Source organism: Moschus berezovskii, chromosome 24, assembly GCF_049115385.1.
Source record: "Moschus berezovskii isolate FMDL1 chromosome 24, NW_MosBer_1.0, whole genome shotgun sequence".
Lineage (NCBI taxonomy): Eukaryota > Metazoa > Chordata > Mammalia > Artiodactyla > Moschidae > Moschus > Moschus berezovskii.
The window spans coordinates 59,006,351-59,031,628 of record NC_142483.1 but is presented as its reverse complement, the minus strand read 5'-3'; the positions used below and the strand labels follow the sequence as shown (position 1 = coordinate 59,031,628).

The 25,278-nt window shown below is 43.8% G+C and overlaps 2 protein-coding genes across 6 annotated transcripts in view; one reads left to right on the top strand and one right to left on the bottom strand.

Moving 5' to 3' along the window:
• Positions 1-18,383, top strand: part of CMC1 (C-X9-C motif containing 1) — an 86,793-nt gene extending 68,410 nt beyond the window's left edge. For 2 of the 3 annotated variants that reach the window (XM_088831935.1, XM_088831936.1), the window contains 2 exons: positions 10,310-10,400; positions 13,786-18,383. In XM_088831935.1, the coding sequence (XP_088688061.1) occupies positions 10,310-10,400; positions 13,786-13,906 (212 nt within the window). In that variant the 3' untranslated portion in view covers positions 13,907-18,383. The remainder of the gene's footprint in view (positions 1-10,309; positions 10,401-13,785) is intronic. The other variant, XM_055414774.2, reaches the window with a different exon arrangement.
• A 307-nt stretch (positions 18,384-18,690) lies between these two features.
• The window catches only part of AZI2 (5-azacytidine induced 2), a 35,534-nt gene continuing 28,946 nt past the window's right edge, over positions 18,691-25,278 (bottom strand). For all 3 annotated transcript variants that reach the window (XM_055414772.2, XM_088831933.1, XM_055414771.2), the window contains exons 7-8: positions 21,085-21,203; positions 18,691-19,114 (exon numbers count right to left, since the gene is read on the bottom strand). In XM_055414772.2, the coding sequence (XP_055270747.2) occupies positions 18,702-19,114; positions 21,085-21,203 (532 nt within the window). In that variant the 3' untranslated portion in view covers positions 18,691-18,701. The remainder of the gene's footprint in view (positions 19,115-21,084; positions 21,204-25,278) is intronic.

The following is a 25,278-nucleotide window of genomic DNA, read 5'->3' as shown; positions in this document are numbered from 1 at the left end:
CCAGCATCAGAGTCTTTTCCAGTGAGTCAACTCGTCGCATGAGGTGGCCAAAGTATTGGAGTTTCAGCTTTAGCATCAGTCCCTCCAATGAACATCCAGGATTGATCTCCTCTAGAATGGACTGGTTGGATCTCCTTGCAGTATAAGGGACTCTCAAGAGTCTTCTCCAACACCACAGTTCAAAAGCATCGATTCTACAAACCCAAGCTGACCAAATGAAGACAACTGTTTGGTATTATTGAATTCCTTTGTGCATCTGCCACTATATTATAAACACATTGAAGTTAGGAACCATATTTTGTATTTAATGAATACTTGATTAAAGAAATAAGTGTCTTGGAAATAAAAGCTATGTTTAATTCATCTGTGATAAAGAGCAAGGATTTTTGTTTGTTCTAATCCTCTTCCTGACCTTACATTAATCAAAGATATTCCTAGACAGCAGAATGTCACAAAGTCTTAACATAAAAACTAACAGGTGACTTTCTCCCCTCATCTTAGCATTCAACAATCGTGACGCCTTCTTTAGTCCATACTGTCCTAGAAAAGGTGGTCATCTGTGGATACCTTTTATTTATTAATTTTTCTATTTAAAAATCAAATTCAAAAATTTTTGAAAGAACAAAGGGTGACCTTAAAATTTTAATAATAATTAAATATAGCTGTAGCAGTTTTTATTCTGTTGTTCCCTGTTCTGAAAGTTTTGTACTTGCAATGGTCAGTGTTGCCTGAATGAAGCTGAGTGTCCGTTGGGAACCTGGACACACCTGTCCTGTCAGTACTGTGCCAGGTTCCCGCACATCTCCAGCTGGCCCTCCACGGACCCGCAGTGCTGGTTCTTCTTGTGCTTGCTTTCATAACATACAATGCTTTTGCAAGCATCGCTGGCTACTAATTTTTTTTAAGAGAATACAGTTATCTTTTTTGCTCCTTAATTTTTAAGAATTTTAGTTTTTTGACTTATACATCCCATCACATAAATGCTATTTCCTTGATCGTCTTCGTTTATAAGCCAGGTGTAAGTATCTAGGTCACATACACATCAGCACAGAAGATGGGAGGATGCCAGTGGGGATCCCCAGCACGTGGGCTGTGCTGGTTCCTTTTCACGGGACACCAGGTGCCTCTCGTCAGATGACTGATGGGATGAGGAGGCCTTATTTCCTTTTTGTCCTGCAGAGTTTGTTATTTACTCATCAGTTCCTGAGTTTTGAGAAGTTCATCTGGGATACTGTCATCTGAAGATACTGGTTGGTGGTTGTGTTCATAGTAGATAATTTTGTCGTTGTTGGCAGAATCGGGAGCTCTGCTTTCAGGACTTAGCGTGCATTTTCTGATTCATCTAATAAATGAGAATCATCTTTTTGTCAGTTTTCCTTCTTCTGCTACAGGCAGTGCAGTTAGTTCATTATGGCAGCTGTCACAAATTACACACATTTAGTGCAGAGTATATCATGAGGAACTCTGGGCTAGAAGAAGCACAAACTGGAATCAAGATTGCTGGGAGAAATATCAATAACCTCAGATATGCAGATGACACCACCCTTATGGCAGAAAGTGAAGAGGAACTCAAAAGCCTCTTGATGAAAGTGACAGAGGAGAGTGAAAAGGTTGGCTTGAAGCTCAACATTCAGAAAACAAAGATCATGGCCTCTGGTCCCATCACTTCATGGGAAATACATGGGGAAACGGTAGAAACAGTGTCAGACTTTATTTTTTTGGGCTCCAAAATCACTGTGGATGCTGATTGCAGCCATGAAATTAAAAGACTCTTACTCCTTGGAAGGAAAGTTATGACCAACCTACATAGCATATTAAAAAGCAGAAACATTACTTTGCCAACCAAGGTCCGTCTAGTCAAGGCTATGGTTTTTCCCGTGGTCATGTATGGATGTGAGAGTTGGACTGTGAAGAAGGCTGATCGCCGAAGAATTGATGCTTTTGAACTGTGGTGCTGGAGAAGACTCTTGAGAGTTCCTTGGACTTCAAGGAGATCCAACCAGTCCATTCTAGAGGAGATCAATCCTGGGTGTTCATTGGAAGGACTGATGCTAAAGCTGAAACTGCAATACTTTGGCCACCTCATGCGACGAGTTGACTCACTGGAAAAGACTCTGATGCTGGGAAGGATTGGGGGCAGGAGGAGAAGGGGACGACAGAGAATGAGATGGCTGGATGGCATCACCGACTTGATGGACATGAGTTTGGGTGAACTCCAGGAGTTGGTGATAGACAGGGAGGCCTGGCATGCTGTGATTCATGGGGTCGCAAAGAGTCGGACACGAGTGAGCGACTGAAGTGAACTGAACTGAGTACCATAAAACAACACAGGTGTGTGACGTTACAGTCTAACTCAGAGGTGTGACACAGGTCTTTCTGGGTTAGTATCCACATGTTGGTAGAGCTGCGTTCCTTTCTGGAAACTCAATGAGAGAGTCTGTTTCTTTGCCTTTTTCAGTTTCTAGAAACCTATCTTAGCATGACCTGCTTAACAAAAATAATATAAACCGATGATTCATAAACAATAAAACTTCATTCTCACGGGTTTAGATGCTGGAAGTCCTAGCTCAGGGTGCTAGCTTGGTTGGTTCCTCTTCCGGGTTGCAGACCTCACTGGTGGGGAGCAGAGAGCAAGCCACTCCCTCCTGACTCTTACCAAGGTGTTGCTCCATTTATGAGGATCCACCCTGCTGACCTTGTCTCATCCTGATTCCCTCCAAGCCCCCACCCCCTGATATCATCACGTGGTAGGTTAGTGGTGGGGGTGGGGGCATTAGGGTTCCAACACATGCATTTTGTGGGGACACAGATACCCCATTATAAGGCACCCTATTATTTTTTTTGTCTGGTGTCCCCTTTTTCCATGTTCAAGCTGCCAAGGTGATGTCTCGCCATCCCCACGTCTCTCTGTTCATCTGTGGCTCCCTCTTCCCTTTCTCAGGACCCTGGTGATTCCTTTGGGCCCCGCCGGGGATAATCCAGGGTAATCTCCTTATTTGATTGTAGCTGATTAGTAACTGTAATTCCCCTTTGCCATATAACCTGACACATTCATGGCGTTCAGGGAGTAGGATTTGGAAATCTTTGAGATCTATTATTCTACCTAACATAATCAGGAAGTGAAAAAAAAAATCTCAGATCTTAACTGTGTTCAAGGAAAGCAAACATCAAAAAGACTCCATTTCTATACTGATAAATGATGATGTAATATGCCAGATGATCCAGTAAGAAAACTGATACAACAGTGGTTTATTTCACTGTCGCATCGTTCTTCTAGCTGATTCCGGGCTTCCCTGGTGGCTCAGAGGTTAAACCGTCTGCCTGCAGTGCGGGAGACCCGAGTTCGATCCCTGGGTCAGGAAGAGCTCCTGGAGAAGGCAATGGCAACCCACTCCAGTACTCTTGCCTGGAGAATCCCACGGATGGAGGAGCCTGGTGGGCCACAGTCCACGGGGTCGCAAAGAGTCGGACACGACTGAGCGGTCTCACTTTGTTTGTAGCTGATTCCATCATTGTGTTTTCTTGTTTTAGTCAGGTTGAGCATAGTTGAAAATAAGTGATGAGTCATGACGAAAGAAGCCCTGGGATGATCCAGTGAAAAGGCTCGAAATGTGGAGAAAGACCGTCGAGTCTGTGTGGTGGCTCACCTTCACACACTGCTCCAGTGAGTCTATTTGATTTGCAGCTGCAAGACAGAGATGAGCCTCATTATATTACAAAGTATATGTTTTCTCTGGTTTTTTGGAAAGCCTCAGAAAAAACGAAAATCATAACATACCTTTAAAATAGTTAGAACTACTCTAAGAAATTCAGGAATTAAAATTGGGTCCAGTGGACCCTGCTCTCTACTCAGAGGGTCAGCCTCTTGGTCCCCTTACCTTCTGTGATGCCCCGAGGTCCTCCCGTCTTTCGGGCTCCCCTGTTTCCACTGACCCTTAAATATTGGCAGCCTAGTGGTTACCTGGGCCCTCTTCACTTTTCCTTATTTTTCATAAGTGACTGCTGCCACCCCAGTGTCTTCGACTTGCTTCAGCCCCGTAGAGCCGAGGGTTTTCTGGACAGTCCACTTGGGTGTTTCACGGGCTCCTCTCAGCTGGATGTGTCTGAAACACGCACTGATCTTTTCCCCCGTCACGTGCATTCCTTTCCTAGTGTCTCTGAGACATCACACCGCGCCGGCTGCGCCCAGCGGAGGTGTCGGCATCATCCTTGACTTCGTGTCTGTCACCCAGTGACTGGCCAGTGTCTGTCATGGTTCCCTGGTAGCTGTCTGCGCCTCTCCAGAGCTGCTCCCTGCCTCTTGCCCCGCTGCCGTCTCTCGGTCTGATTACTGTGTTCAGTTCTTCACCGGTTTCCCTGTTATCCCCACCTCTGCCTCCATTCCAGCTCGACTAGTTCTCTGTAGAAGAAAGTCTCATCATGCCGTTCTGCTGGGCGAACCCTTCTGAGGGCTTCCACAGCCTCAGGACAGAGCCCGACCTGGAACGCTGCCTGCGGTGGTAGCTGGCACACGCCCCCCTGCTCCACCTCCCTTCCCCAAGTGGAGTGAATGAGTGGCATTTTTATGAGCCTTTGTATAAGTACTGAAAGAATACATGAAAACAAAACTTTAATCAGTAATACCTGTGAAAGCCTGTCCTAACTCATTGGCTGGTGCCTGGTACACAGTAAACAGAAGTGTTAGCTATCATTGTTACTGTTATGAGGCAGGAATGTAAGTGACTTTTTTCATTTTCATTCTGTTCTGATAATTTAAGAAATAAATGATATGAGATTACCATATACATACTACTGTATATAAAATAGATAATTGACAAGGACCTACTGTGTAGCACAGGGAGCTCTTCACAGTGCTCTGGAATGGCCTGTGTGGGAGAGAATCTGAAAGACAGCGGCATAGGCGTACGGGTGAGTGACTGCCTCTGCTGCAGAGACTGACACAGGCTGTTCATCAGCTCCACGCCGACACAAAGTCAAAACCAAACAAGGGACAGAGAGCTGGGTCCTCTCCCAAACGCTGGCGTGATGGCATGATTTGTTGATTTCCCTGTCTGCAGTGTTTCAGCTCACCTTTGGAAGCGGAAACATTTTGAAGGCGCGAGTGCAGTTAGGAAGTCACTGTTTCGGTGACTGAGCCTCCTGAGAGATGAGGTGGCTTCTGCGTGTTATGTTTTCCATTGAGTGATCTCTCAAAAAGTTGTCTCTGAAATTTTGTTGTTGTCAGAATGTTTGTTGGCAGATCATTTATCCATTGTTTCAAGTACATTTCTGTTTTTATTTTTATCAAGTTCTCTATAAGGAAGCAGTTTTATGCTTAAGATTTCCTCTTGTGCAGTTGATGAAATGTTTTGAATTCAGCGTGATTTAAAAATCTGCTTGCTGCATTTCTTCAGTAAGCAAGACCTCCTAAATGTCTTTTCGATTGAGTTGAAGTTCCAGATTTAAAAGTGAGACCATCAGGATGGTGGTTTAGTCACAGAAATATGACACAGAACTTACATGTTAAAAATTCTAAATTACATTGGTACCTAAATAGAGCTCTGCTTTTTATAATACTGGAAACAAAATAGGTACCTCATTAGGTGCTTCACTGATTGAGGAAATAAAAGAGCTGGAAAGTTAGAAATAAGTGCTGTGTCTAAGGGCAGTGTGCAAAAGTTCGTAAGCTCAGGCTTGTTTAGAAAATATAAATCGGTGTAATTATGAAAGGAGTGGTTCTAGTCAGAAATATGAAACACTGGAATTACTTCTTTTAATCTGGTATGTTTCTAAATTGTCATCTCTCATTGAACGCTGTAGTCCTGCCTGGATGACTGTGTCTGCAGAGTTGCATGTTGCTTGAAACTGATGAAGTGTGGAAGGCCAGTCTTTCTGCTCCCATGCACACTTTGTTGCTCGTCTTCGGCTTAATCAGGAAACCTAATTATGGAGGTTCTTTAAATATCAAGATACATTCCAAAGTTCATAAATGAGTGAAAAGCAATGAATTCCAAACCATTTCTTTCTCTCACTGCTTTTATATGGAGTTTCCCTAAGTTTTTTCTTATATAAACTGGAAACTGTGTATTCTTGTTCTTAATTACAGCATGATTATTCTGCCCATTATCTTAGACTAAAGTGGGGAGAAGACTTTATCTCTGTTTTCCGTAGCTTCACTTGACGCAGATTTTACCATGCTCACAGAATATGTTTACCCGTAGTTTATTTTGTATGATATTCAGTGGTTTCTTTCAGAGAAAGGAGGGTTTACAAAAGAAAGCATTTCATGTTCTTGATGTTTTAAAGGGGAAAAGTCTTGAATGCTGTGGTTAAGCCCGCACTTCTCTGCAGCTGGGATGACTTTTAGTTGTCTCTCTACTCTCACTCTTTACCGACAGCCATTTCACTACATTAAGGTATATGTCAGTGAATGACAGTTCATTTTCGTAGTGGTTAAAGGCGAATATTTATTTACAGGTGCACAAACTTTTTAACACTTAATATCGAGAGACAGAAGTGATTTAAATTGGGCTTGTTTCAGAATACCATTGTAGAAATCAGCTGGCGACATCACCATTATATGAATGTTTGCTAATGTGGTTTGAAAGAAGGATCCTCATTAAAATCTTGTTGCTAAACAAGTGACAGAAACCTTACAAACAGCTTGAGGCTTTGGGCCAGTCACAGTTACTCCTGAAGAGATCTGGACAAGTGTGAAAATGCAGACTGTGCCTTTATGGCCATCAGAACACACACATGCTATCTGGAGCCACTTCCCTACTTGAGGACATTTTTAGTCACGTTAGGGAAAACAGATCTTAACATAAGTCAGTGCCTGCGCATTCTGTTGTGAATTTGTCAAGTGTCAGAGTACTGAGTGTTAAATTCAGAAAGTATACTGTTGGTAGGAGCCCTTGCATTCGTGTTTTCTGGAAGGGGGCTGGGGTTTGGTCAACTTGCACATGTTTATGAGGGGAGGTCCCTGATGCTCACGATCTTTCTGTGGACGCCATCGTCCAAGTGAGCCGGTCCAGGTGTCTGAATGAAGTGGGGCTGTGAGGAGCCAGCCCACGGCCCGTCACCGCCGTTGAACATTCATCACTTCTGGATTAACTTTGTGTTCACACTCGCTTTGAGGGTAGCTCATGCTTTAATTCTTGCTTAGGATCGTAACCCTTGCCTCTGGAAAGGCAGGTCTGCCATTAGGCTGTGTGGAGAACAGTGGATGTGTAAGGAGCTGATGACTTCCGGAGTGCAGGCTAGTGGACTTCTCAATGGGCTTGCTGCCTCCCTTCGGGACCTCCAATGAGAGTGAGATCCTGCATTTGCTTTGCCTTTTTTAAAAAAGAAATGTTTTTTCCCTTTTTTAATAGAAAATAGTTTTCCTTGTTTATTTTTGGCTGTGCCGGGCCTTTGTTGCTGTGCAGGCTTTTCTCTGGCTCTGGTGAGCGGGGGCTGCTCTCTGGTTGCGGAGCTCGGGCTCCAGGGCACACGGGCTTCAGCAGCGGTGGCCCCCAGGCTCCGGAGCACAGGCTCACAGCAGTTCTGTTACACAAGGCTTAGTTGCTCCGCGGCGTGTGAGATCCTCCCGGCTCAAGCATCGACGTCGTGTCTCCTGCGCTGGCAGCCAGGTTTATTTTCCACTGAGTCACCAGGGAAGCCCCTGCTTTCCCTTTTTGCGTCGCAGAGGACACAGGAAGTCCCCTTTGCTCTGATTTGGCCACATGCCCAGCTCATCAGCACAGAGACCACAAGAGCGTGTGTTGAGTGTAAACGATGGCTGATTCAGTTCAGGACTCAGGGCAAATGGTGGCAGTGCTGACACTGGTGAACAGCTAGTGCACGGAGCCCGAGACCCGCACTGGAGCGTCCCTGCCCCGCGGCTGTGACCAGACCTGCCCTCCGCCTGGACCAGCAGGCCTGGTTTCCGCCCGCCCGCACCCTGCAGACTGCGCTGATGCTGCAGACGCACATCCATGCCCGAGGCCTCTCGGTCCAGCACAGCCCCTCAAATGTCTTGTGCATTTACAAATGTCAGTCGTTTTCAGTTTGCTTGTGGTTTAAAGCCACTTTTGTTACACATAACGTGTCTTCATGGGGACTCCTGAAGTTACCTGCTTGTTTTAAGATGATTATAAATCATATTCCTTAGTAGCTGGAAGGATAAGAAGAGAATTCTGATAATTTTATACTAAATGATGATGCAAGCTTCTTGGTGAAGGTGGTGTCGTATCTTAAAGTCTGACATCTTTGGTTACAGATGGGGGGTGGCCGAGACAGAGACTAGAGAGAGGAGGCGGGGAAGGACTGGGCAGGACTGGGACAGCTGGGGAGAGTCGCTGCTCGAGCAGGGCCCCATGCCCGTCCCAAGGAGGGGCTGAGGAGGAGCTGGTCTGCCCCGGCGCGGGCCGGCTTGAGCAGCGGGCTGCTGCGACTGGACTCTGGCATAGGGTTCTCTGGGTTGGGGCTCCTGAGAAGGCAGGACTCCCAGGGGGCCAGTGTGATTTGAGGGGCAAACTACCAGAATGGAAATGTGATGGAAAGCCATTTGGATTCTGGGGCACCTCAGAGTTGACTCAGGATATGGGATGGGAGCCCTGGGATCAAAGTAAAGGACCATGGCAGGTTGTCTGAAGGAAATGGGGTTGAAGGATGCCATCAGAAGTCATAGAAACTGGACCCCAGGAGGGGCTGTGTCTGATACAATCCCCTTCACTCTCCCTACTCATCTCTTCTGGAATATACTCTTTTATTTTAAAAAAACTGGGAGTATAGTTGATTTACAATGTTGTGTTAATTTCTGCTATACAGCCAAGTGACTCCGTTTTATATATATATAAGTTTATGGGTATATATGTATGTGTGTGTGTGTGTGTATGTTTATGGGTTTCCCTGGTGGCTCAGTGGTAAAGAACCTGCCTGCAATGCAAGAGACACAGGAGACATGGGTTTGATCCCTGGGTCAGAAAGATCCCCTGGAGGAGGGCATGTCGACCCACTCCAGTATTCTTGCCTAGAGAATCCCATGGACAGAGGAGCCTGGCGGGGTTGCAAACAGTCAGACATGACTAAAGTGACTGAGCACTCACACATATATATGTGTGTGTGTGTGTGTATTCTTTTTAAAATATTCTTTTCCATGACGGTTTATCACCGGACATTGACTATGGTTTCCTGTGCTGTACAGCGGGACCTTGTCGTTCATCCATGGAGTACCTGCTTCCTGTCTGTAGACAGACCTTGGAGAGGCTGTGGGTTTGGTTCCAGACCAGTGCAAAATGCTCAGTGCCACAGTAGAGCAAGTCACACGCAGCCTTTGGCTTCCTAGCGCGTATAAAAGTTATGTCCACACTGCATTGTAGTCTCCGCAGTGTGTAATAGCGTTAGGTCTAAAAACACTGTGCATGCCTTCAGTAAGGATACTTTATTGCTGAAAAATGCCAATGCTCCTCTGAGCTGTGATCCTTGAGCAAGTCGTAATCTTTTTGCAGGAAGAGGGTCTTGCCTTGATGTTGGTGGCTGCTGACTGATCAAGGTGGGGTTGCTGAAGGTTGAGGTGGATTTCTCAGAATAAGAGAGCAATAATAAAGTTTGCTGCATAGGACTCCTCCTTTTAGGAACGGTTTCTTTTCTGCCTGCAGTGTGCCAGTTGGTGGCATTTGATTTGGTGAAGAACTTTCAAAATTGGAGTCGTCCTCTCAAACCCTGCTGCTGCTGCTTTATCAGCTAAGTTTCTGTAATATTCTAAACCCTCTGTTGTCATTTCAGCAAGGTTTATAGGATCTTCACCAGGAATAGAGTCCATTTCAGGACACCGCAGTCTTTGTTCATGCTTAAGAAGCAACTTCTCTGGTCAAGTGTGATCTGGAGACGAAGCAGTCCATCCCATCCCTAGGCTCCACTTCTAATTCTAGGTCTCCTGCTGTTTCCTCCGCGTCTGCAGTTACAGTAGTAACATCAAAGATCACTGATCACAGGTCACCATAACAATTACAATACTGAACGAGTTTGAAATGCTGCAAGAATTACCAAAGTATGACACAGAGAAGTGCTTGCAGAGCAGTCACATGAAGTATGCCTGAGTTAGAAATCCTGCTTCGTCTGCACTCGGCGTGTCACTGTGGAGCCAGCTCCTTCCTTACCTCAGAGGTCCCTCCCTCCTTTCAGATCAACCAGCTTTTATTCACGTTCACGTCTTTTGTGGAACATGTACTGTGTGTGCCAACCAGTCTAGGCCATAGATGTTAAATGAACGAAGATTTTAGAGCTGTTTAAACTTACAGAGATGTAATTACAGATCATTTTTTCTCTTCCAAATTTTTTATTTCAGATTTCACCAAGTGTTGCAAGGACTCTGGAGTCCTTATGGTAGTAAAATGCCGGAAAGAAAATTCTGCACTGAAAGACTGTCTGACCTCTTAGTAAGTAGTTACCTTGGTGTCCGTGTTCCTGCGTGTGTGTGTAATGTGTGGGAGGTAAGAGTGTGTTATTTAACTCACTGTGTGTCATACATTCTGTACTTCTCTCCCACCAGATTTATCGTATTGTTGGCTGAGTCTAAAATTTTAATTTGGTAAAGATGCTTCTAAGACAAGTGGTGCAATATATTTATGAAGGGTCTTTTCAAGTTATGTGTGTTTGTCAGCATTTTATCTGATTAAAATACTAGGTCAGCCATAAAAATACATGATTTTCCATAGGATTTAATAAATGCCTTTTCATGAACAGGTTAATCTATCGAATATATTATGCTTATGTTTATCTTTTAATGAAAAGCTAATTTTACCAGCCTTAGGATCTTTTGGATAAATACATTTAACTTCAAGGAGAGTTGTAATAAATCAAACAAAGGTATGTTTAGATTTCTGAAGGTAAATTACTTTAAAAAATAGTTCTTAAACGTGTTCACTGATACTTCATTGTAGTTTGTTGAGTCTTAAAGTAAAAATGTGTGGAGTTCTTTGAATGCAGGTGCTTTTCGCTCATCTCCCCAGATTTCATCATCACCCACGTTACTGACAGGTAGTGTGGTGGATGCAGTGCTTTCGTAAGTAGGTAGCTGGCAGTTGTCTGTGAGGTCAGGTCAGATCAGTACCTTCTGTACTCTGCTCCCCTGGCCTGCGAGCATCTATGTCAGATACTTCTTAGATGATTACATAAAAAGAAAGTGGTGATTATCTGAATCTTAAATTGTTTTCTTTTTTGATAACAAATAATGTACACATGGATTTACACACTGTTTTAGAATACTGATTATCTGCATTTATACATAAGGAAACATACTCCAAGTCCAAGTCTTTTCTCAAGTTAATAATAAATAAAAACAATTCTAATAGCTGCTCTTTTTTATGATCCCAGACCTGCACTGAGCATCTAACTGTGGAGAAGTATGGGTTCTGGTCCCTAGAGCTCCCAGGAGACACTGGATGCATATGAACCTCTTGCACGTCTGTGTGACTGTATGTGTTGAATTCCCTGTGCACCTGATTAATGGCTGTTGACACCTCAGCTTCAGCCTCCGTTGCGCCTGTTCCTCTTGGTTGGGACAGGGTGGCCCTGGAGCTGGGAGCAGGACTGTAGGAGGCGGCAGGCCGGTCTCGCCAGCCCCCCGGAGCTCAGCTCTCCCGTGCCCTGGGCAGGGTCCGTGCTCTCCCGCAGGGTGCTTATTCCTTACGTGGAAACACGTCGCCCCAGCACTGGGCACGGGGAGGGCATCGATACCTGGTACTCGGTAGACGCTGGCTCGTCCAAAGTCCGTCTGTGTTAGTTTCAGCGTTTGTTATGTGAATACTAGTCATTGGAATATCCCGCCGTCTCTCGCCCTTGAGAGGGGGATGAGAGGTCCTAGACCATCCGGGGGGCTGGGGGTTTGGGGGTGCTGCCGCTGCTTGGAAGAGAGGGCAGAGGGGAGACCGAGAGGAGGGACGGGCGCTGTGGGAAGGGACTGAGAGCTGCTGAGGGAGACTCCTACTTGACCACAAGTCTCCACCAGGAGGCTCAGCGTAAAGAACCCGTCTGCCAGCGCAGGCCATCGCCTGCCAGTGAGATGCGGGTTTGATCCCTGGGTCTGCAAGACCCCCTGGAGGAAGAAATGGCAACCCACTCCAGCGTTCTTGCCTGGAGAATCCCTTGGACAGAGGAGCCTGGAAGGCTGTGGTCCATAGGGTCACAAAGAGTCGGATACGATTAAAACGACTTAGCACTAGCACCACAAGTCTCAGCATACTTGAAGAAATTGTGTTTTCGTCTTTGCCCAAGAGGCGCCTTTGCTCTACCTGCTGTGGACACTTTGTGGGTGGAACCACTACCCTCTGGCATCTCTGCCCAGTGACACGGGAAGCATCAATGGTTCGTGTTCTTCCGTTTCTCCCTATCTAATCTTGCTCGTCCCTCAGTAACCATGTCTGGCTTCTGCCCTCAGCCCTGGAACTGTTTCCAGAGGTTCCAGCGTGTGTCTTTCTCTGTTCGTAGACCCCCTTTCATCCTGTCTCCCCAGTGTCTCTGCCTACTTTTTCTCCACCTTTTCCTCCTTAACCTCTTCCCGAAAGCTATTTCCCCAGGGTCTCCTCTCCATCTTCAGTCTGAGAAAGCTCAGTCTGCACCCGTGGAATTCAGTGCTTCCCGCGGGTCATGGCATTTCTCCGCTTCCTCCTGCAGGTCCCATACTGAACTCAGCTCCTCTGACTCCTGCCTCGTGTCTTTGTGAATTCTGATCGTCTAGGATCCAGGATCTTCCTGATTACATTTCCCCAATCTCTCCCAGCTCCACTCTATCCTTGTCACCAGAAAGTTGACTCCTTTAGATCGTTCAGTTCAGTTCAGTTCAGTCGCTCAGTCATGTCCGACTCTCTGCGACCCCATGAATCACAGCACGCCAGGCCTCCCTGTCCATCACCAACTCCCGGAGTTCACCCAAACTCATGTCCACAGAGTCGGTGATGCCATCCAGCCATCTCATTCTGTCGTCCCCTTCTCCTCCCGCCCCCAACCTTTCCCAGCATCAGAGTCTTTTCCAGTGAGTCAACTCGTTGCATGAGGTGGCCAAAGTATTGCAGTTTCAGCTTTAGCATCAGTCATTTCCTGTCTGGATTATTGGAGTAGTTTATTTATTGGGCATTCGGCCACTAACCTTGCTGTCCCCTGGCCCCCTTGGCCTGTGTGTGCTCCACAGGCCACACACACTCCACACTGTGAGATTCATCCAAGGCCCCGAGCCGGTGTCCCAGCCGCTCTGTTGACAGTGCCCGGCAGGGCAGCTTGGGCTTCTCATGGGGCGGGAATGGATTGCCACGATGTGCCCCTGCCTTTCCAGCTGCACCTCAGGCCCTTCCTCCAGCCCGTGCCCTGCCGCCGTGGCACCAGCTGCACGTGGTTCTCCACACATCTCAGCTTCCCTCGTCCGTGGGTTCTTCCTTGTGGGCCTTCTGTGGGGATTTCTGTTGGTCCTTCAGAATGCAGCTCACACGTCTCCCCGACAGCTGCTATGCTCCTCTTCACCCTGTCTCTCCCTGGTGCCCTGGGCCACACGGCGTGCTGTGTGCACGTCATCGTGACGTCTGCTGGTGTGGGCCCCGCGCCCCACTGTCCTGTTGTGGGACATTGCTGTTCAAGAGAGAACCTTTGGTTTTTTTTTTCCCTTTCATTTGGTAGCCTCATCTTTACAATGAATTTATGACTTTACTAACAAACCTACTTGTAAAGATTGTGCTTGATGAACTGGATGTCTGAATTTATTATTAAAGCAGGTTTATCTTACATGCTTGCAAAGTGATTTGCTTTAAAAGATTTTTTTTTTCCTTCTCACAGCTATAAAGATCCAGCCTTTTATGAAGAATGCAAAATGGAATACCTGAAGGAAAGGGAGGAATTCAGAAGAACTGGAATTCCTACCAAGAAAAGGCTACAGAAGCTTCCCACAAGCATGTAGGCAAATATTCAAGATGATGCTCAGGAACGTCAGTGTTCATGGAAATCAGTCACCTGAAATAATGGACTCAGGGAAGTGCGTTTCCTTTATCCTTAATTATGGAAATAACTTTATCTGAAATAAAGATTTTTTTTTTAATCTCAAAGTTATTGACTGATAAGAGCAAGCAGGGAACTGGGACATGGTTTGCCTGGTCGTAATGGATTTTAAATAGATGGTCTCACAACTATAGTTCTCTAACTGTGACACTGAATTTTAGGTTTCCACACGAGTATTACTCGTCAGTGTGTGGACTAATCATGGAGCCAGAAGTGACGAAAGGGAGCAGGAGTGGACAATCTGCAGAGGAGTTAGTAACTGGGCAGTGTAGTAGGGTGGTCTGAGCCTGGCTTGACCATTTTATTAATGACTAAGCAGCTGTGGATGTAAGCAGTCTCCACAGTTACAAAGACTGTGGAGGTGAGGATTAACTGTGTCGCAGCCAAGTAGAATATGCAGGACAGCATCTTGGATGAGGTAAGTGCACTTCAATGACTATTAGAAGGCTTATTTGGAAACAGGTAAGTGCTTATACACCAATCAGTTTTACTTGCATCTTTCTTTGTTAAGTTCCTTGGGCTGCACCAGGCCTCAGTCGCAGTGTGGGCGCTCTCACTGTGGGGCACGCTGTCTGGTTGTGGCGCCTGGGCTCAGCAGCTGCAGCACCCACGCTTAGTTGCCCTGTGCCGTGTGGGGTCTTAGAACCCTGACCAGCGGTCATACCCCTGTCCCAGGCAGGGAGGATTCTAAACCAGTGACCAGCGGGGAAGTCCCTGCTTACGTCTTTGACAGGAAATTTCCTAAAATGTATTAACACTCTATGACCTGTTAATTCTGCCACTGACAATATTTTAATGTTTTTAGAAGTCTTCTTTATAAGGATGAATGACCATTTTGTAACATAATATTAAGTGTAAAAGTTTTCTGTCCCAGGGCAGTAATTTGGTTGCAGGCTGAGCTTTTATATTAAAAGTTGCTCTTTTATTCATGCAAGCTGTTAACTCTTCACCAGAGCCACTGCAACTAGTTTCCAGGTACTTTATATGTATTTACATGTGTGTATATATATTTATTTTATATGTATTTACATAGTTCTTATTAAAATCACAAATAGAAATTCTTGCCTAAGATTTAACTTAGGCCCCAGTCCCATGAAACTGAATGAACTGATGGACAAGATTATAATCTTTTTTGTTTTTGGCTAAAATATCTGGTTTGTAATCTGTATTTTTCTGATACAAGTAAATTTTTCCCCTCAAGCTAATTACGGCTTACAGCAGCTTGGTAAATTATACTGCTGCTAAGTAGAATTGAGACATTTTCCTTTTCTACCTGGTCCCTCTAGAAACTGGAAACTCTTCGGTGCCCCACACCAGCACCTTTATCAGGTGAGGTGCAGGAGTCTCTTAAGTATTTTGGGGACCTCAGAAAGAGAGGCGCTCACCCACATGTGTAGGTCCCGCACTGCACCTCTTGTGTGCAGATCAAAAGGCGGGAGACCAGGGCAGCAGACACCACAGTGGGGTAAGCGAGCGCAAGCTCCGCTGGGGCCTTTTTCTGTCGTGCAGCCTGATGACTTAACTGAAGAAAGGGAAAGATACTTTTGAAAAGCTACACACGGCCTCTGGCTGTTCTGCGGGGGCCAGCTTCGTTTCTACGCGGACAGTTCATCTGTGCAGATGCCACGTCCTTGCAGCTGCTGGACAGACTAGCTTACAGAGTGTAAACGCGTCCCCTGCGGGAAACCCGTTCCCCGTCCACTGGCGCCCCTCCCGCTGGCCCCCGCCGCGCATGCCCCGACCCTGGCTCTCCTGGGCAGCTGCAGGCCGCCCGTCTTCCACCCTGTGCGAGCTGTCTCCTCCAGAGGGCGCTTCTGGATGAGAACATTGCTCTGTTCCCTAGGACTCGGTCCTTCGGGGGTTGAGGTTTGAACTCCCCCTCTGCCCCTCTGGTTTTCAGGGAGTCACATCCCTGCTCTGCTTACAAATTAGGTCCCTTTCTAGCAGAACTTGTTTCCCTTTAGAGAAGATGTAACTTCTCTTTTAGGTAATGAGGGGATAAAGAGGCTTTTTTTGGTTATCAATGTTCTTTTCAGTCTTGAGTTATGGAAGTGCTGAACTGGGTTATCCTTATAAAAACCTGGAGACTACGGACTTCCCTGATGGTGTAAAGGTTAAGACTGCCTTCCAAATGCAGGAGCTGGGATCCAATATGCTTCGAGGTCAAAAAAAAACCAAGACATAAAACAAATGCTATTGTAGCAAAGATTTTAAAAATGGGAAGGAAAAAACAAACCCTGGAGATAAAAGATATTTTCAAGTGAGTGAAAATTTTCTTTTGGAGCAGGGGTCCCCAACCTCTGGGATCTAATGCCTGATGATCTGAGGTGGAGCTGATGTAATAGTACAAATAAAGAAATAAAATGCACAATAAATGTGATGCACTTGAATCATCCTAACCATCCCCCAACCCTATCCACGGAATAACTGGCTTCTATGAAACCGGTTCCTGGTGCCAGAAATACTGGGGACCACTGCTTTGGAGGAAGTTCCAGCTAGGGGGGCATAAGTCAACAAAAGTTTCCATTTGAAATAAGCTACAGATGGGCCATTCTCTCATTTCTCTTTGAATCTTACCATTAACAGAAATGATCATAAAGGGTGCATTTAAAAAATTATGACTGGGGAAATGTTGGGGGGTTAATTTTCCCTACAGTTTTATTTCATTTGTTTAGCACTTTGAACTGTCAGGAACATCAACCACTGACTTTCTAGCATAACTGTTTGACAGCTACCTTATTACTGTTCAGATGCAAAAGCACTGTCTCTTCGAAAGTTGATTTAACAAGATGTCTTGTTAACAACTAATAATTAGCACCTGACCCCGAAATATTTAGGCAAGGACAGTATTTCACACCCACTTCAAACAAAAATAATTTAAATAAACAATGTCTTGGCATTGTTCAAACCATTAAACAAGCCATTATATCATATGACTCATTTTAAGGAACACTCCCAATCTTGCTTTTGAAACAGGCAAACCAGTAAGCTACCCTGAGAAATTAGATACAATGCACAGCTTACGCAGCCCGGAGAGTTTCCGCTGCTTTATCACACAGGTAGTTGCTTCCTTCAGCAGAAGCCTGCAGCCTCCTATTTGTTTTATGCATATTGGGTTTTGTTCTATTACTTGGCAGGAGATCCTCCTCCCCTGAGTCAGCTGTGTTCATTGGTCAGAATAAATTCCATCATCTGACACCAACTCTATTAATCACAGACAAGCCTGAATAAGTGAGGAAGGTAATAGAAATATCTAGTGAATGGCGAACACTGTTTATATATGGATGCTATCCAGTTAATGTATGAGATCTGAAATATTCTTTTTGAGTCCAAGGTGTTTAAAACTGTCAAAAAGGATAAAAGCCTTCTGACATCAAACACTTTATCTCAGGCAAAAGATGTAGGAACTGAGACAGTTATTACTAATATTCTTAATACTATCACCCTGAAATACAGAGGAATTTCCAGATGAAGTCGTCCTTACCATTAGGGATCGAACCCACGTCTCCTGTGGGACGTTCTGCCTGCGTGGGCGGGTGGATTCTTGACCACCGGGCCGCCTGGGTGGTGGTGGTGGTGGTTCAGTCACTAAGTCATGTCCAACTCTTCATGACCCTGTGAACTGCAGCCACGTCCGTCTTCCCTGTCCTTCACTATCTCCCGGAGTTTGCTCAAACTCAGGTCCACTGAGTCGGTGATGTTGTCTTATCCAACCATCTCATCTTCGTGTCACCCCCTGCTCCTGCTCTCAACACCTGGGAAGCACCATCATGACATCAACACAGCACAGAACTGGGTTTCTAGAATTAAAATTCCTCACTAATTAAAAACCACTTTCTCAATAAGCAAATCCTTAACACTTCAAAATAAAGTCTAACCGATGAATAAGCTAGTCTATGTTAATAGCAGGTGTACACCCTTTGAAGCAAACAGCTTCACATAGCCTGTGTGATGCTGTTCCCACTTCTACCTGGATAATGTACGTGACTGTAAGTTTAATTCATATAACATATAGTTTTTCAACTGTTTCATCATTTTTTTCAGTTAAGACTTGAGGGATGTATTAATACCAGGACAGAGTTGGCTGCAATGAGGTAATTTCAAGTCTTAAAATCCAGATGGCAGCTTCAAATTTTATCAACATTGTGATTAAACAATGATTTTAACCTTAAACTTTGAGACACAATAGCACACGTGGATGGAGTAAACCAGACACTACCGTTCCTCTGTCCTAGTCTCCTTATCTGTGTGCTGTAACAGGCCAGCAGGAATGTAATCTACTCACATTTCCACCTACTCCTTTATGCAGCTGAACATGGCTCTTCTCTGATAGAACAGTTTCCTTTTTTATTTTTATGTTAGGCATTTCATACGCTGTGTAAAACCATGTCTGCAAACTTTCAGTTCCATTCTCAATGTGAGAGGCAGAAATTTACAATCATCATCAAAGGGAGAATTATGATTTTGAAATATCATAAGTTTATTAATTTATTAAGTACTAACACATATTTCATTCTTAGCCAGAATACGGAGCTGGAGGGTGTTCTTCCATACTGAAAAATCAACTACATAATATGGTACATTATGTGCAAATGTAAATACTGAAAAACTCTCCAAAAGTTTAAGCAAAATCTGCTTTGTTTGCTAATGATTTTCCCAGAAAACCACTGATGAGAACACCATGAATCTCTTCAGAATCAATGTTTATAATGACAGTTTTGATTATGTTGATCCAAATAATGCAGTGGTGGCAGGTTGGGTAAAGGCAAAGGTTTACTTTTCATTTCCCCAAATGTCGTCTCACTTGATTTAGGAGGGCTTGGGAATACCCAGGAATTATCTTCCAGGGAATTTCTGCTGTAAGAGTTGTGTTCCTGAAAGTTTGTGCCGTCGTGAGGAATGGATCGCTCGTGATCTGTCCACGACTGGAGAGCTGCCTTCTCCGATAAAACCTTTTCGTCTCCTGGAAAGGGGGAAGGCGTGGCATGGCAGGGAGTTCTGCCATTTGGTGAGAGGGGGGCATGTCTCTTGTAAGTTGCAGTGAAATTTGACAATTGCAGTTTTGTGCTGTCTTTACCCAGGTCTGCCATGCATCCTGCTGGGGCGCAAGCTGAAAAGAGAATACAGGCTAAGCGTCAGCTGTCTGGCAGTTACAGTCATAAAATAGTAAATATATGGTTAATCTGGTTGATTCTAGAAGTGGAAATGGACACTGCAAAGTCAGTGCAATCACTGTGGCCCTGGGACTTGAGGGATGACAGATGCTCCCAGTTCAGATTTACCTCTTGGTAAATAGCTGATCTCTCACCTGCACAATGGGCACTGTAATCCTGCCCTGCCCGTGTCACAGTGAAGTGAAGAAATCACTATTTTAAAAAGCCGGAAGGTGGTCCAAAAGTAAATTTCCCAGGAATGATTATACTGTGAATTGTTGAGACCTAAATGGCTTTTATGAATAAAATAGTTTAAAAGCTATAAAATCATCTTTTTTCTTGTAAATGGTAAATGTTAAATTCTGCTATGGTCACAATATAGTTCAAGTTAAAAAAAAAAAAAAAAGCAAAAAAAATGTATTTAGTACCATGTCATGGCTTAGAATAGAGACCACAGACGGCAGAGCCAGCGAGGGCCTGCTCCCTCTGCCTTCACCTGCCCAGGGAAGCAAATCAATGCCTGACCAGTTTTAAAGAAGAAAGAAAGTGAACCACATGAGACGGTACGCTCACCACTGCCCTTTCTCACGGGCGGTGGCAGTGCTCAGCTTCTGGACCGTGGTGACACGTGGCTCGAGAGAAAAGGTGACTTCGGCTCATCTCTGTCCACTCTGCACAACAGAGTTCTGTGGTGGAGAGTGGTGGCCCAGGCCTAGCACTGTTGTTGGAAACGTGCTAGAAACTTAACAGTCCAGTTCAGAAGGGACACGACAGTGAGCCATTTCCAAACAAGGGGACAGCACGTCTCCTTTATTACTTTCTGGAAGTTCTACTTAGAAGAGTTACAGGAAAACTCACTGAAAAACTAATTTATGAGTCTCTCAAGAGAAGTGCTATTTCTACCATCAACTTAAAGTTATCTCTTATGTAACCCTGGCTGCTGGAAAATCTGAAAACAGAATGAATCATAAATTAAGTCGGGGCCTGCCAAAGCACCTTGTTACTTTGCTGGTCCGTAAGTAACTAACCTTAGAAAAGGAAAGGAATTCTGAACTTCTTTCCTGTCCCACTGTCCCCGCCCCACAGTAAACATCCCAGAGAACGATTCATAAAATAATTGTTTCGTGCCCTCTTTAGAACAATCTGAGGTGCAAATAATAATTTTAAGCTAATGATTTAAAAAAAATAAAAAGTTACTCTCATGCCTTTAAAGTTTAGGACATTCAAATTTACATTACTCAACTTTACAGAACTACAACTATTATGTAATGAAAGGTACAAATGCACTGATTTTTCTCTGAGGTATAAAAAGTAGCTTTGGCAAAGTACCCACTACTAGTTAACACAAAACTCAAAAGGTTTAGTCAGCTAAGCAGTTAAATATGAAAAAGCAACGAAAATTTTTGTTTGGTTAGAAGGGCTAAATGAATAGCATCTAGTCTCCATTTAAAATTATCCTTTATGGAGAGAAAAGTTTACAAAAATGGAAATAACCAAATAACCAATTAGAGTTGTCTTTTTGAAAACAATGTACAGAGCTAGGTCTCTGGCATATTTTGAAGCACTGGAATGAAAATAGCTTTTGGTGCCTTGCTGTCTTTTTTTTTTTAATATGTGAAGTACTTGTGGTAAAAGGTCAACTAGAGCAAACTTAACACCTCAGCCTTGAACACATAAGCAACACTTGGCTGAGAAAAAAGCCACAAGGGGAAGAGAATACAGTGCTGAAGAAACACATCAGCAACACCTTTATGTGTGAAGCTGACCCGTATGAGGCCGAAGCCAGAGCAGAGAATGGGAGGCTGTGAACACACTACATATACTTGGGCTTATCGGACATTTGGTAAGATTTCAATAAGACACCATCAGGAGCTGCTCTTCGGGTAGTTTGGCTGGAATCAGCGGTCTCCAGCAAACACGGACTTGCCTTTCTTGGCTGCAGTCGGGGCTTTCAGCTTCCTCAGTAGTGCGGCTTGCACTTGAGCCACCAGATGCAAGTTAGACATTTCTCTCTTCAGTTCCCAGTATGCACTTTGCATGTCGTCACTGAAATACAGGGGTTTATTTTTTAATGGTTGTTATTCTACGTGGATAGAAGGGGAAAACTTTAACACAGAAATGAACTTACCTGCATTTCTGCTCAAATTAGTTTTGAAATAATAAAACTTCCCCATTAAATATTAGTTGAAATATTTAATTAGAGCATTATATAACATGAAAAAATCTTACAGTAATAATGACCTAATTTTTATCAATGAACTGAACTGTGTTAAACGGAATGGTAATATAAAAAATATCTTAACCTAATTTAATAGTTCCCAGTGTTTAGATTTTAGGACGGCCCACGAGGTGCAGTGGTGTTAATATATTTAATACTAAGGACTGTGTTCTTCACTTGCAAGTCTCATCAAGAATTCAGTGACGTTCACTCATGTATGCATTTTAAGTTTATTAATATATTTACCTTTAGTTGTTGTTTTGATGTTGTGAATGCTGTTACCAGTTGCTGAGTGTATACCCAAGCCCACATTAACATACAATCTAGGTCCCATGCACTCCCTGCGCTCATGACTGACCGGGCTGTCTCAGACTGCTGGCTCTAAACCAGCGTGACGTGACGGCACGAGACATGAGGGGCTGCCGACTTCCTGGTCAGAGAGGAGCTGCAGAGGGTCGTGGAAACAACAAGGACTGCACAGAGCCCCCGTAAATGAAAGTATTTTCCTCAGTTACCTGGGAGGTCATAAATCAGTTATTTTAAACCTAATTTTATTGAGTTTCATCTTCCACTAAGCATTCTTATTTGGATAGTCATAATTTTTTTTTTAAGGTTCTTAGTTGGCAACGAAATAAACTGAAATCCTCAATTCACATTCTTGCTTTGCTGCACGAGAATACAGAAAATGTTAACTGTAAGAACAACTGATCCCATGTTGTTCAAACAAGCACTGCTGCCTCTTAAAGATATTAGTGTAATTTTAGTAATAAAATTAAACAAACATGTCACTTCAGGTTCAGTTTTTGTCTAGCTATAAACAAAAACCTTTGCGCAAACTTCAAGGATAACACTCTTGATATCTAAACCTAATATCCTAACTATGAAAACAACAGATATAATAAAAAACAGAGTTATTTTAATTATGCAAGACTACATACCTTTTTGGTCAAAATATTCCCATTCCATTCAGACTATAATTCTTTCAATAGAAGCAAGAGAATAAACTTTACATTGCTTTTGAGAATAATCTACTTGTTTTAATCTGTTGTAAACATCATTTGTTAACCAGTAGTCTATTTTTGCAAGTTTTTGACAGGTGTGAGAGAATCACAAAAATCAGTGAACCGCCTCTGCTTCGGCAGTCAGCATCTGAGCTGTGTGCCACTCTGCGCGTCTCACACAGGCACTGTCTTAAGTGTGAAGAGTCGTGGGTTCCTGGCTGCAATTCTGGGCATCAGGGTGCTTCCCCAAGAGTTACTCACGTTACACAGCAGCTAAGTGCATGTAAACACTGTACACATGCTATACATGCAGTCCTGACATGAATCACACAGCTTACAAACAGCACTTATTATTGTGCGATGGCAAATCAGTACCTGACTTGAGAAAAGCAAATACAGTACTCAAGACAATGTGGATACTGGAACTGCAGTATCAAGCATCTCATCATTCAACATAGCTACTTGAATAAAGTAAAAGAGAAAAATAATAGAGATGTTGGGCCAACTCTAATACACATTTTCCAATTCAGTTTAGTAAAGACTGCTTATAAATTAGGTTAAACTAGAAACTATGTCACCAAGTTTAACATACGACTACTAATCTTGTTCTTTTGCCTTGAATGTCACCTGAATTGAAAACTACGGATATAAAAATCTAGTTAATACTAAGAGTAAGCTCTCCCTCTTGTGGATTGCAAAGTAATGGCAGTTATTTACGCTTTACAGTTAATATTAAAGTCTGCAAAGTGTGTTGCAAAATCCTAATGATAGACTTGTCTATAAAGAACTCCTAAAAACGATCTTAACAGTGAGATGCAACACCCAAGTATCCCAAACGAGAACCGTAAATAACAAAGCAGAAGTGACATGAGGGGAATGGTGGTTGGGCAGGTCCCACATGCCATACAGTCAGCTCACCCGCCCTCACCCAGCCTGGCGGCCTGGGGGCTCGCTGGACACAAGGAAGTGGGGGTGGGAGGAATTCCCGACCCCGACAAGCCGCCGTGCAAAGGGCCTCTAGTGATCCAGTCCCGTGACTGACTGCCACCATTTTAGGGTCACATTTTCCACACCATCCTCAGCTTCATCTTTATCACACTGACTGCTGGCACAATCTTCTTAGTCCCAGTATGTAATTCTACACCATATTGAAGCCTGCCTTATTCACAGCTCAAGAGGGGGCAGACATCTAGCTTACATGGTTAAAACTGTAAAAACTCCATTTTCTTAACCGAGACTGTCCACTCAACTCTTTAATACTGAAATGAATGTGCCTTCTTCTACAAGAAAAATCTTTTTACTTCAGTCCTATTTTTCTTTAGCTTTTGAAAATTTACTGAACCGTGAGATTCCCCAGAGGAATTAAAATGAAAGTACGGGACAGTTTCAGCCAAGAACTCAGGACTTAGGAAAGTAGTTTTGACGACTATGATTTCCTCAAACAAGCTTCTTTTAGTTGTAAGGCACAGCAGGCAATCATTTTACCCTGCAGCCCACACTCTGGAATGTTCTGTTTTATTCCCTATTTTTAAAATGCTGTCTTAACTCAAAATTTCATGATCATTAAGGCTGTGCACAGCACAGTGTGAAAAACACCAACATATTCCCTATTTTGGAAACCAAGAACGTGCATTTGAAGTGACCCCACACCTAGATCTGGCTTCAGAATTGAGGGCAATAACCTAAACGTAACCCTAGCCAGCACACTGGCAGGGCAGTGGCCCAGTTTCTGACAGGTAGGGCAATTATTGTTGAATGACATTGTATACAACGAGGACCATGAAAAGGCCTCCAGTAATTCAAACGTTCACTCAGGAATAATACTGTATCTCACCTCGTTCACCCCGTAACATGATGAAGAAATGCAAAAAACAGAGGTGTTCCAAAAAAGTTTTCTAAATAACTGGAAAATAATCATTAAAAATACCTAAACTGATAGCTAATGGTTTTATGGAAACATGCCATGTACTTCTCTCTCCTAATATAGTAGACTTAATTTATTATCTGAATTATTCCATTTAAAAGTGGATGACATAACTTGCAAAGATTAACAAAACAGGACTATAAACTGGACATAGGTATAAAAAATTGAAGGAAAAAAGATAAAACGCAGTTAGGAATGAGACTACATAAAATTTTATGCATGATATTAAGTTTACCAAAGGTAAGTCACAAATCTGGTTATTAATTTTCTAGCTGCTTAACCAGAAGACGGAAAAGTGGTCAGTTCCACAATCCACACTGCTACGGGTTTGCAAACAAACACAAACGTGCCTGGCCATGGGGAGCCATTAAGACTAGGGTTAATCATACAGTTCTGTAACACAGAAAAGCTCTTAGACTGAACTTAATTCTAAAATCTGTTTCTCTCAGTTGATATCCCCTGAACTACTACTGAGCTTTAGAAAACTCAAAACAGTACACCGAAGCCACAGTTATATAGCTCTACAGCCTCCTGGGGCTGCCTCCCTCTCCCAAAGCCTGCAGAGAGCTTCCACTGTCTTGTCAGTGCTACCGTGCCTTCACACAAACATCTTTTTGGTGGGTGGGGGGCAGCTTTTCCCGTTATTCTCAAAAGAAGTGACCCCAATTATGTAACATTGCTCATGAATGGATACAGAGGCCTATTCTATACCGTGTACTCCTAAGGAAGTATCTGTATAAGCCCTTTTTTTGACCTACTCTAACATGCCTCTTTCCAAAAAATGGTTTAAGAAAGCTTATAAAAATGACAAATACAATAAATTAATAAGGGGACACCTAGGCTGACAGGAAAAATGGTAAGTTTGACACAGAAAGCATCTTTGAAAAATAATTCACAAGGACAGTGTACTAGGCGCACGTTTTAAAAAGGAAGCGCTTCCTTGCTGTGAGTGTAGATAGAGGTGGAAGGCTTCAGGTG